The sequence below is a fragment of the Nuphar pumila genome, chromosome 6 (genome assembly GCF_984573655.1).
Source record: "Nuphar pumila chromosome 6, dmNupPumi1.hap1.1, whole genome shotgun sequence".
Taxonomy (NCBI): domain Eukaryota; kingdom Viridiplantae; phylum Streptophyta; class Magnoliopsida; order Nymphaeales; family Nymphaeaceae; genus Nuphar; species Nuphar pumila.
The window spans coordinates 14807391-14821106 of record NC_143254.1 but is presented as its reverse complement, the minus strand read 5'-3'; the positions used below and the strand labels follow the sequence as shown (position 1 = coordinate 14821106).

Sequence of the window (13716 nt, the reverse complement as noted above, 5' to 3'; positions counted from 1 at the left end):
AACTGGGCTTCAAGCCAACTTGATGGTCGGTTCGATTCCCAGCCTTAAGGCAAGTTCAAAGTGGTACAGAGTTGCAAATTTCGGCAATATTTTAATGGTCAAACCAGCACACCTGATAACCTCCTTGCATGGACCATACCCCACTTGACAAAAGAAAGTTCAACACCGTGTGGGGATAGTTAAGCCGCACGTGTTCCTCGTTCAAAGTGGAGGTCGACGGTGGAGATTTCGTGGTCACCTTCCAACCTTGCCACTCCTATTTTTAAGTCTTGCTCCTCCACCATGGCTTAGCACACCTTACTCTTGATCAATAGTGAAGGGAAAGGGAAGAGAGAAAACAAGAGAAAGCATGGCTGCAATCCCATCAGGAGCTTCATCTCTCCTACTCAGGTCTACCAAATCAACCCCTTCATCATCATCATTACTGTCTCCATCCAACCATGGATTCAAGTATAGTGTTGCAAGACCCAATTTCTTGGGCACCCATCTCAGACACAGTGCAGGCAATGGTGTTGCCCCATCTGCCTCACACTCGTTTCACTCCCTGGAGACTATCTCCTTGCAACCAGGTATGTTATCTGACTGCAATCATCATGCTCATCATCACCGTCATCATCATCATGTCATCCCATCATGCACATCATCAAATGCTCATTCACCATTCATCGATCATCTGATGTTGTTGGTGGTGTTTCAGCAAGTGGTGTTCAGGAGCTGCATGTATACGAGTTTAACGAGAGAGACAGGGGCAGCCCTTCCTACCTTCGCCTTAGTCAAAAAGACGTCAATTCTCTTGGTGATTTGGTGCCCTTCAGCAATAAGGCATGCCCTTCTCTCTCTCTCGCTCTCTAGTAATCTATCGCTCTTGAGTTGGGTTATTGAAGTTTGATGAATTGATGCGTGCAGCTTTACCAAGGCAACCTAGAGAAGCGACTCGGAATCACAGCAGGGATCTGCATTCTTATACAGCATGTACCGGAAAAGAAGGGTGACCGATACGAGGCCATCTTCAGCTTCTACTTTGGAGACTACGGCCACATCTCGGTTCAAGTAAGTTCCTGCATTGAACTGCATTTTATCCGACTCCCGAAAGGGATGTCTTTCAACCCGGGATAGTTCCCCTACTCGCCTGAAATTCCAGGTCATTCTGAATCGAACCGATTCTTAATTACTGAGTGAAAGGAAGCCAGGACTCAGCCGATTCTTGTTGACATGTTCATGGTGAATTGGTCACATCATAGATGCATGAGTGTCTATGAGTGTGATATTACATGCCATTTGGTCTAGTGGAGTGGAGGCAATTTTACTTCCATGAGCCTACTTCATGGCCATTCCATTCCAGGTTTTTTCTAAATTTTATTTATTTATTTTATAACAATGAGTGAAACATGACTAAGTTCATGAAGTACAGTGTTTACAATCCTTGTGGAAAGTAGAAATTTTGGCTTTCATAAAATCAAGTTTCGGATGATGACAGAAACTCTGCAGTTCAAGAATTTGGTCAAATAGGCATTAATATATCATGTGATTTGATGCAGGGGCCCTATCTGACTTACCAGGACACATACCTAGCAGTAACAGGAGGTTCAGGGATATTTAAAGGAGCTCGTGGACAAGTGAAGCTTCAACAGCTAGTTTTCCCATTCAAGATCTTCTACACATTCTATCTTGAGGAGATTGCACCGCTTCCTGCCGAGCTCTTGGGGGAGCCAGTGCCCCCTTCACCCTCAGTTGAACCTACCCCTTCAGCCAAGGCAGCGGAGCCCCATGCCACCGTCCTCAACTATACCAACTGATGGTTGGTAGCTAATGTCTTGGTCCTGTTGCAGGAAGGTTCTGGGTATATTTGGTAGAGTCCATGAATATTGGATTAGTTGATGCTTGGAGTTGTATTGTGAAAGGAGGTAATGATAATTCGGCTAATTAATCGTTTACTATGTATTTGTTTATGTGGCCGAGGAAAAAAACTTCAATCGTTGTGGGTCCTACTCCGGGATAATGTACATTTTGCGTCTCCATCATGACAAAAGGCTGCCTTTTTCTAAAGCCAATTTGTGCATTCGTTTGCATGTAAGAGAGAGAGAGAGAGCCGAACTATAATCATCAACATTAGGAAAAAAAGTTTAACCAACATTGAATCCGTGGAAAACACAAAAAAGGCTCCAGACATACCTAGAAGCCCAAAAAACAAAAATTAAAAACCAAAGACAAAGTAAACTGACGAGATTCAGCATGATCAGGTGGGGGTCAGGGTGGCAGATCGCGCTCAAGATTTGGGAGGCTAATGCGCAGAATGGAGTACACGTCTACCAAAATATAGTTCACTAATTTATTGAAAACTGTCGAAACTTGCCAAAAAATGGCATTGTTGTGTGTCATCCAAACGGCCCACCAGAATGAGAGTAACCATGTTCGCCAAATAATTCACCATTTCTTGCAACTGTGAACTGGCTGAAGTCCCCACAACAGGTCGATAGCGAACGACTCCTGTCGCACACTGACAACCAGCTTATTCCAGGTAACCTTAAAGATGTTTTGAAAAATAGGGCACTCTCCAAAAAGGTGAAACGCAGATTCTTCAGCCGCCTCGCACAACACACATTTACTCGAAAGATGGAAACTGATAGATTTGAGGAAGTTGTATGTCTGCGCCCGTTTGTGTAAGATAAGCCATGCCAGGAAGCATGGGCGAGAAGTCGGTCCCTTGCCCCAGATAAAGCACATAAGGAACCGGTCCACCCCCGAAGGAAGGAGAGAGAGGTAGCAGGTTTTTGTGCAGAAAGAGCCGTTAGGCGCAAAGGCATAACCAAAGAACTGGGACTGTGGGCCATCATTGCCATCATTTGAAAGAACAACAAACCAAGCTTTGATCCACGAACGATGCAACTGTGACACAGTTTGCCGAATCACGCGGTGACCACCAAACAATGATTCAACAACCCCATATTTAGCGAGAAGAACACTTGCACACGAGGACCTTGGTTGGTGGGCAAACCAACTTTGCTTCACGACAGGCATCATACTCCTCAACCTGGGATCCAAGACCCCCAAACCTGCCTTATACAGAGGAAGCCTTAGGGTTTTCCACCCCAAGTGCTTCAAGCATGCATATTTGGGTTCTAAGGTTGTCAAAAACTTTCATAGTGATGAAATCATGCTTATATGTGTTCTAATGTTGTCAAAAAACTCTCATAGTGATTCAATCATGCATATATGTGTTCAAAGGTTGTCAAAAAACTTTCATAGTGATTCATTCATGCATATGTGTTCTAATGTTGTCAAAAAACTTTCATAGTGATTTAACCATGCATATATGTGTTATAAGGCAGTCAAAAACTTTCATAGTGATGAAATCATGCATATACTAGCTTAAAATCTAATGACATAAAATAAATGACATGAAAGTTTAATACCTGACAGGCTGCTGCAAACGAAGTTCTCCTGTCCCCAAAAAAGCTACATAACTCATTACGGATAACGTCAAAAATTGCTTTATGTAAATAGTCACACATTGTGTCCTTAACAAGCTGGCGGACACCATCCCAAGAATTAGTCGGGTCAATCGAACGCTTGAAGTTGATGCTGGTGGGAGAACTCTGAGAGCTCTGGCTAGCGGAGACAACGACTGGTGTGGTGTTCATATTACTCCCAAACTCGAACACATGACCCTTTTTGGGTTCGCCGGTTGTAGTCACCCATGCTGCAGGATCAAAAGGCGGATGCTGAGTAGAGTCATTGTCATATCGCTCTACCATGTGCTGCTTGTATGACTCCTATAAAGTAATGATTACAATATGGATTAATAGTTAAGAATTATAATATTTATGATAACTTGTATATTATAATGTTTATTAATACAATAAATACATACCATTGTCATTCTCGCCTTCTCTGATACGAACTCTCTCATGCTTTTACGTTTATGTGTTTCAACAAACACATCCTTGTAAGGCATAATGCCTTTTTTTCTGCTTTCTACGAGGTTAAATGATAAAAAATTTATTTCAAAAGTATGCAACAATACTTATAAATTTGACTATATATATATATATTGAGTTACCATCTTCTTCAGGTGGCACCCAAAAGTCCTAGATCCACCAGTGTGTAGATGGACATCGGGCATCATCGCTCGGTTTTGTGCAGCCTTTGCTGAGCGGTTTTGAAATTCATGCCCCGCCCACTTGTCGACATCGCATCCTAAAAATCTGACCTGATAGTAGAAGGGTCATGGCCCTTCCACTGCAGTGGATCATCTATCCCACCAAATGCTTTTATTGTTGCAGTCTTCATATTGTGCAACATGCTGCAAATCGACTGGCAGCCACCTTCTGCCACACCCGCCTCCCGTCCTGCTCCTCCATCGCAGTTGCGAAGCGATTCAAAGGCTACAAATAATTTTAGAAAGTTAGTAGACATGACTATAACAAAAAATTAAATATGAAACACATTAGCTATGCTAAACAATTGTATACCATGAATGAGGACCACAATCTGTCTAATACCTCTTTCGAGTACTTTTTGCATTGGGCAACCAATCCTGGTAGATGTTGAACTAGTAACTGCTTAATCTCTCATATTACTTCTTGTGGTTCAAACCTTGTATTGCACATGAATTGGTACACATTAACTATCAATATACACTATTTATAAGATAAGTATTGGATAAGTGAAAATGAAATACTTATGATCGATTATCGATATACATTATTTAAATGAGTCATCGTGTGTAAGATTGAGAAGACCCTGCATCCAACGTTGTCTCGTGACGTGTATGAATAGCTGATGTAGGTGGGTCATGTGCAAGCGAAACATCATCTATAGAAAAATGAGTTAGAAATTCACACAATGCGCATTTAAACTAATCAAGTATACAATTAGTTAAATGATATACCTATCGAAGCAGCCCATGAAGATGAAGGCTGAGACTGACTACCACTGGGTGCTCGACCACTGTGACCTCCATGAACCATATTCTAACAAATAAAAATTTTATTTGGATCAGTTACACAACTCTATATCTTCATGGATAAATAATCAAATAAAAAATAACTTCATGCAATACATTCAAACATTGCAATGCATTCAAATAATTGAATACATTGAAATCATTTAAATCAAACATTGCAATACATTAAAACATAAGATATGACATCATTTGTTAATCATGAATAACTTATCCTTAACTTGCAATACAATTGGATCAGTTATACAACTCTAAAAGATTGTAATACATAGGTATGTATTACAAGATGTATTTCACTAGCTCGAGTATGCTTTCTCATCACTTGTTTGACTTTCATATTCTTTTTCTTTCTCCTCCTTTTCGTCATCTTCTTCTTCTTCTTCTTTATTGGGTACCTATCCACTTGATATATCATTTTGATCACATTCTTTCATATGTGTGCTATCAGACAATGGAGATATGTCATGCATACCATGTGCGACATTGTGAGCATAAGAGAAGTCATACATATCATCTAATTGATAGTAATCATCCTCTTCAGCAATCTTGTCTTCTTGTAACTGATCATACTCGGAGTATAATTTAGACTTTACCTTGCAAACTGCCTACCATTCATTTCTATCTGACTTTCTTGTATTCAGATATAAAGTATAGTAAACTTATTAAGCTTGCGAGGCTAATATGAATGGTTCATATGTTCCAAAGCTTGATTTATGATTCACCTCCATAATGTCTGAGGCTCTGTCGACTCTTGTTGCTGTGGGATCAAACCAATGATACTTGAATAAAGTTACCCTATTATTTATGCCTAAGTAAGTCAACTCCATTATTTCTTCTATAATACCGTAGTAGTCATGCTCATTTTCACTGTAGCTACTACCCTTGACACACACACCACTATTCATCATTGACTTGTTTACACTGTAGTCTTTTGTAGGGAATCAATAAACATTTACGATGTACTTGTTGTAACATTGCACAACTTTGGTTGGACCATTTTGTAAATCACATATTCCTTGATCATTAACATCACTGTGGTGGACCTACAAGCATAAACAATGACTGTGATCACGACCAATTAAGTAACTTATTGTTGTTTACACGGAAAGAATGTATGTCATTGTCCTTACCAACTATTTCAACCATGCCACAAACTTATTTTTACGTTCTTTTTGTACTTTTGAATCAGTGAGATGTGGAAGTTCTTTTCTCAACTCCAGATCAAATCGTCTACACTTAACAAATATTTATATTACCAAACCATATACACACGTGTAGAACTTAGTGTTATATATTAAGTATACTTACTCGATGTAGGGGTCGATCACTGAGCAATTAAAAAGGATATAGATTTGTGTTGTGTCTTGCTCTCGATCTTTCAAGAGTCTTGATCGGCAACTACCTAAGGCATGCCCAAGTGGTTGAAATATCGACATTTTGTCAACTATAGTAAATTATTCTCTATCATCATTATGAGGTGGGCAAGTGTAATGTGTTGGAATGTAAGGTTCAAAGTACATAGATAAGAAATTTGAAAACTCTTCTAAAGTGTACGCTTTACAAATAGAACCCTCCACTCTTGCATTATTCTGAACCTTTTTTTTGAGGTCAAGCATGTATCTGTCAACAATATACATCTCATAACATAATAATTTCTAAATAGCATTGAAGAGAAAAATATAAAAAAATAATATACATTTCAAATGCGTACATCCACCGATATAGCACAAGACCACCAACCCTAAGTTCATATGGCAAATGTATGATCACATGTTCCATAACATCAAAAAATGCTGGCAAAAATATCTTCTCTAGCTGATAAATGGTAGTGACGACAGAATCTTCGAGATTCTTTACCTCAGTTACTATAACTTTCGATGCGTACAATGTTCTAAAAAAACTACTCAACTCGGATAATACCCCCCATATAGGTTTGTCTAACATATCATGGAATGCTAGGGGAATCAACCATTGCATAATGACATGACAATCATAGCTTTTCAACCCATATAATTGTCCATCGTCTATCTTCACAGCCTGAGCAATGTTAAAGATGTATCCATCTGGAAATCTCAACTGTCTCAACCATTGACATACCTGCTTTACTTGATCTGATCCAAACACTTACCTTGTCTTTGGTTTCAGTACTTTGCTATTGTACTTTTTGAGTTTCAATTCTGGTCTTTTACATATTACTTTTAAATCTATACGGGCCTTCAGATTATCCTTTGTTTTCTCTTTGACATTCATTACTGTATTGAATACGTTATCAACCATATTTTTTTTCACATGCATCACATCCAAATTATGTTGTATCAATAAGGTCGGCCAATATGGTAGTTCCCAAAATATAGATTTCACTTAAAGGAAGGTTCTATGAGGTGATAAATACTGGCCAACATGAGTATGAAGTTGATCTACCCCCAAATAGATTAAATCCATCTGTATATAAACCTAGCCTAACATTTCTCACTTTCATTACAAAGGTCTCATGAGTATGATTAAAGTGCTTCTAAGCTTCCCCGTCAACAAGATGCATGATCTTGTCTTTATTATGTCGAACTTTATTTGCATGCTATTTCATGTGTTTAGCTGTTCTCGAAGACATATACAATCGTTGCAATATAGGGATGAGAGGGAAGTAGCAGAGCAACTTGTATGACACTTCTTTTGACCTCGTGCTACCATTGCCTTTTATCTTTGGCCTGAACCGAGTATGAAAGTTTTTTTACTGCCTTAGAACACATATGAGTATGATTGAATCACTATGAAAGTTTTTTGACAACCTTAGAACACATATGAGCATGATATTAACATATATGAAAGTTTTTTTACTGCTTTATAATACATATATGCATGATTAAATCAATATAAAAGTTTTTTGACAACCTTAGAACACATATATGCATGATTAAATCACTATGAAAGCTTTTTGACAACCTTAGAACACATATAAGCATGATTTTATCACTATGAAATTGTTTTACTGCCTTAGAACACATATATGCATGATTGAATCCCTATAAAAAAATTACTGCCTTATAACACAGATATCATGATTGAATCACTATGAAAGTTTTTTGACAACCTTATAACACATATAAGCATGATTTCATCACTATAAAAGTTTTTTGACTGCCTTATAACACATGTATACATGATTGTGATACATAACACATTTATTTAACAACCTTATAAGCATTATATGCATGCGCGAATCACTGTGACATTTTTTTGACAACCTTAGAACACATATCTGCATGATTGAATCACTATGATTTTTTTTGGTCAATCTTAAAATACATATCTGAATTCTGTTATTGTCTTTCACTTTATTGCTAGTCTAGGTGTCATCCAGTCATTTACTTTGATTGTATTAGATTAGGTGCATTGTATATAATTTATTTAATTATATTTTGTTTATCAATACTAACATTTCGGTTCTCTTGTAGGACGTTGGAGATGATCGGCGTAGAGGAGCTGATGAAAGCATGGGTGGAGGGGCAAATCGAGACAATGAAGAGGATGACGCCCCGAATCTTGGCGAGGATTAGATTCATGTGTTTAATTTATTTTACGTGCTTATAACTAATTAGAACTTGGCAATGACTGTACTAGGTTGTTAAATTTGTTTAACTTATAACTTGTGTTAAATTTGTTTCACCTGCTTTGTATATGTATTTTTTATGTGTACTTTATTTTTTATACACAAGTTATATAAATTGTATAACGAAAAATTTTTCTCGATATTTATATTTCAAAAAAAAAATGTTTTTTAAAATTTACGACGAATAGTATCTGTCGTCAATTTAAATCAGTGAATGTTTTGTGAAGAAATTTAATCTGTCGCTAATCTCTCGTTAAGTTGGTGACGGACATTAGCTACAGATACATATTCATTATTAAATTCTAGCGATGAATTAGCGACGAAATACATTCCTTCGCAAAACCAAATAAGTCCTTATTTAACGATGGATTAGCGACGGACATGATCCGTCGCTAATCCATTGCTAATTAACGATGGATTTACCACATATAAATTCCGTTGTATTTTAGCGACCATGATTATGTGACGGACGATTTCTATCGCTAATCCATCGCTAAACACGTTAACGACAAAGTAGCGACGAAAATCGTTCTGCATTTTTCTTGTAGTGTTGTAAGTCATTGATTTTCCAATTCTCATAAAATATGTTATATACATGAGAGAAACATGACAGTTTCTACTAAACTTAATATGTAGATAAAATATTGAGGGTCATGTGTGCAAAAAAAATAACTGTAGAAAATAAAAAGATTGCATTTTTCATTAGGGGGTTGCTTATCCACCGGGGTAGCAAATATTACCTATGGTGGTGATATCATATACTCACTCTTGTTTACATAGATCTAGTCTCCAAATGAAAAAATCTAACTATATTGATATATTTAGTATATTAGAAGGTTTTATCATGTTTAATCCATCATAAGATTCTATTTTTAAGACGCTAAATCAACAACGTACAATTCATAAAAATGAGGGTTTAAAAATGATATATATAAAACATCATATTTGAGTCAACTTTAATACATGAAAACATTAAAGAGTATGCTAAGCATGATCCAGTGGTTCGGTACTACAATAGAAGCACCTTTTATATATATATATATATATATATATATATATATATATATATATATATATATATACACATGAGAGAGAGAGAGACGCCTTAACCAAAAGCCAACAGGCTTTATCCCGTAGAACTTGCTAAAGTTCTAGGCATGCAGTCAGTCATCAATGTTTGCCAGTTTGTGTCCAAACGGAAGCAAGTTGCCTGCTTTCCCTTTAATTTGTCAGCCCTAATTTTTGTGTTTATTAATGGCAAACCTTTGCCTATGGGCGGCAAGGCAACAGCGGTCCCATTTCAATTGCATCACAAAGCTCCAACTCAGCACTCAGCGCCAGGTCCTACGCTGAAAGTTTGAGAGAGAGAGGGCTTTCTTGATGAAGGGACCCACATCATCCAATTGTTTAAATGTAAAGAAGATTTAGGTAGGGCTATTGATGGTCTCAGGGGGCTTTCTCAAGGAAGGGACCCACACCATCCAATTGTTTACATAAACATAGGGATCTAATTTTTCCTTAAAAAAAAACAGAGGGATCTAAAGTAGGAGAATGACAGACTTTCTTGAGAAAGGGACCATTTCCATGCCCAACTTGTCTAAGCATGCTTAACTTAGTAGTCCTTGGGAGATCACGTTAATTTACCAGTACCAATCAAACTCAATTGCAATACTAAATGTTTACAACTATGAAGTGCATGAGTAGTAATAAGCAGAGTCAGTCCCACCCTCACCATCAGCATCATCAGCATCTTCATCTTGATCCTCGTTGGCATTGCTATCGGTCCCTGTTCCTTGGGGTCCATGACCTGCTCCAAAGGCCCGAACATGGTCCTTGAGAGATCTCTTGTGCTTGAAGTCTGATCCACATATGCAGTACCAGAGCTTCCCACAGTTCTTCTCATGTGTCCTCCAATCCCCACGAACTGCAAGCTCCTTCCCACACTTGCAGCATGTGTAGGACTTGACCCCATGCTTGCGTTTGTAGTGGGCCTGCAGGGTCCTAAAGTCCTTTAGGGCCTTGGGCCTTGGGTGGTCAATGTTGTTCTTGCAGCCCTGTGCACAACAATAACAAGGCAGCTTGAGGGCCTCCATTGGCTTCATCGAGCGCAGTGACTCTGGCCCAGTGCGATATTGAGATCCATGGCCCCACATGTGCATCTGAAAACCAATAAAAGAAATGATTTTGGTGATACTTAGTTATCCCCCATTGGTCGAATTGGTTATGGACTATCTACACATTGTATATCTATAGTCCAAGCAGCAGGAGGGAAAGATGGAATGCAGAAGCAAATGAGAGCCACCTTCTAGTTGGTCCATTCTAGTACAACTCTCACATGGTGAACACTCAACACTGGACCTGTTGAGGGTCTAAATTTTGCGGTTGTTGTTCTTGTCAAATCAAAATTACTACTTCATTGATTCATGACATTTTTTGGGTAGCAGGGTAGGTGTAGATCTACCAAGTTATCATGAACTACGATGTTTTGATCACCAACGATTCTGTTTACAAAATTTCATGTGCATGTTTCTTAGAATCATTGGAGTTCAGGAACTTGGACACCTTCAAATGATGCCAATCGTACCCTTAGGGTGTGTTTGGATTTAAGAAATTGAGTGGAATTATGATCTTATTCCACGAAATTCTTCATTGTGGCTGAAAATAGCCAAAAGAATTAGCAGAATTGGATTGGTCGTCTCGTTTCTTGGTCCTACCACTCAACCCCCCAAATAAAAGCAAAAAAAAAAAGTTTTTTCAATCAAAATGAATGGTTCAGGACCATTGTTTTGGTGCAAAGCTCTTGAGTTGTCAGCATGAAGATGCAGGTTCGAATTCTGAGGGCGGTGAGTTATTGCATAGAAGAAAGCTATAGGACCGAACCTAGTATACCCCTCTCCAGCATCTCGGAGTAAAGGAGAACACTAGGTATATGGCCTTTTTCTTTTTAGGCTTTTTTACTGGTTGTGCTGTTTCACCTGCATGTTGTTGTAGCGAGTGAATGTCTTGCCGCAGACGGTACAAGAGAACTGAGTTTGGCCAACGAGAATCTCAGCAGGGGAAGGGATCCAGTACTGCCCCTTGGCAAGCTTGTTGCTGCTCTTGCTCCCGCTGCTGCCGCTGCTGATGGTCTCGCTCGTCGGACCAACATGAAGAGCAATGGTCACTCCACTGTCACTAGAGTATTCTTGTAGGCTGGTGAGATGATGATGATGGTGGTTAAGTGGCTTGAGCTGGTGGTGAGCTGGGGAAGGTTGGCCAGGGGGGCCGAGTGTGAGAAGTACCCCTATGTCTTCATTTTCTAGTGAGAGATTGGAGTTGGAGTGAGCCCAGGTTGAGTCAGGCATTTGGAGAGATGAACGGAGTGCTGCAATATCCAAACTTTGATTTATGCGTAGTATATTCTTGAGAGAGAGAGAGATATGTGGAGATGCAGGGAGATCGGTTTAGTGGGGGTTTTCTCAGGTGGTTCAATAGGGGGAATGTCCTCGGGAAGGGTTTAAGGGAGGTTTTAGATTGAAGGCATTGTTAACCCCCCCCCCCCCCCAGAGTATATATCTAGTTGGTACAATGAGAGAGAGAGGGGCCTGAGGTATTACTATTATTATTTGTTGGCTGCTTTGGTACGAGAGAGAGCAGCGTCAGTAACTGCACCTGCACGTGCAGTGGATGGGGAGTAGATTTTGGGGTGGTTTTGGGCCTTTTGGCGTGTTTGGGCTGTGAGCCGACAAGGCACCGGCAATGCAGGGAAAGGCTCGTGCATGGGAATGTGTACCAATGACACAGTCACTCTCTCCACTCCCCAATTTCCCCTACTCTCTCTCTCTCTCTCCCTCTCCCTCTCTCTCTCCACGACGAGTGCATCTACCCAACAATCATAATGATGCCTCTGGTAGAAATACGCTTGTCTGATTCAATAATAAGTTGATCACCAAAGGACAAAACCAAACTAAGTTTAGTGTGGTAAATGATCTGCAGTTGCATTCTTCCTCAAGTCTTCTATAACAAATCCTTATGATCACCTTCCTTTTCCCAATCTACATCCGAAGGGGGACCTACAGGTAGCTCAATGGAACATCTTGTGGGCAATAGAGGTTTCAACTGGGTAATTATCAAACCACAATAAAACAAGCAAAATAAAAGTGTTGTTGGTGCCTTGGTGGTGTTTGAGTTTGACCATTGATCCAAAAGTGGGCTAAGCTGGAACATGTTTAATTGTACTGGTAAAATGATACCCCATTTTATCTCGTTTCTGTGTATTGGTGAATGCATCCAAAGCTGATTGTCAGTCCACCTTGGAATATACGGTCAATTGTAGACCTGATGCAAACTGAAGACACATATATATTCAAAAGTATGATCATCATTAGGCATTGTCTAGTAGTCAATGTAAAATATAACTGCAAGTTAATGGCTTAGGCTGAGAGAGAGAGAGAGTAGGTGTGGGTGTGGGTGTGGGTGTGGGTGTGGGTGTGTTGTATTATCAGGGATCAGGCCACGCACCAACACTGGTACATAAAGTTGTCTATAGCTGATGAAGTAACCTTCCACCTTATATAAGAGGAATTATGTCACAAGACACAAAATATATACTGTCAAATATGCCACCTATAACATAGAGGGGACACGATTTTGTATCATATTCTCTTTCCTTTTCTGTCGTCATCAGGTTAAACCAACCAAAAATATTGATATCAATCAATCAAAAGAAAGAATGTGTTGGTTTTTATCTTAAGAAGGTAAACTCCAATGAGTAAAAGTGAACAAGTTTTTTTTTTTCTAACTCATGATAGCAATATCTAACCAAGTTGTTTTTGGAATTTACATATCCACATCTTATTTTCTAAAACATATTTGTTCTTCCTTGTTGAATATCTTAGCGAACTTGTCTTGATGAGTCTCTTTTACTGAGATAGTAGTTGCCTATTTCACATCATTAATTGCAGAAACTTTAATATAAAGCTGGTTAGATTTTGCGAACATCTTAAATATAATTAAGTAAATTTTTTTCCATCTAATTATTAAAGAAATGTTGGTTTTTCAACACTCTTGAATGATTAAGCTCTTTTCTCTAGCCAAGTAAGTTAAGAATCATAATTAAATCCTTTATCAATTTTGCATCGATTTTAATACGTCCTAAATTCTATTA

At 38.7% G+C, this 13716-nt stretch overlaps 1 protein-coding gene and 1 pseudogene across 1 annotated transcript; one reads left to right on the top strand and one right to left on the bottom strand.

The window, feature by feature from the left end:
- The first annotated feature begins 281 nt into the window (after positions 1-281).
- Positions 282-1988, top strand: LOC149834067 (allene oxide cyclase, chloroplastic-like). Its single transcript, XM_090011198.1, has 4 exons — positions 282-569; positions 698-822; positions 907-1050; positions 1539-1988. Exons 1-4 carry the CDS (start codon positions 350-352, stop codon positions 1794-1796), a joined length of 747 nt encoding a protein of 248 aa, XP_089867324.1. The 5' UTR covers positions 282-349; the 3' UTR covers positions 1797-1988.
- Positions 1989-10255: 8267 nt separating this feature from the next.
- LOC149834066 (zinc finger protein WIP6 pseudogene) lies at positions 10256-11914 on the bottom strand (annotated as a pseudogene).
- Between the last annotated feature and the right edge of the window lie 1802 nt (positions 11915-13716).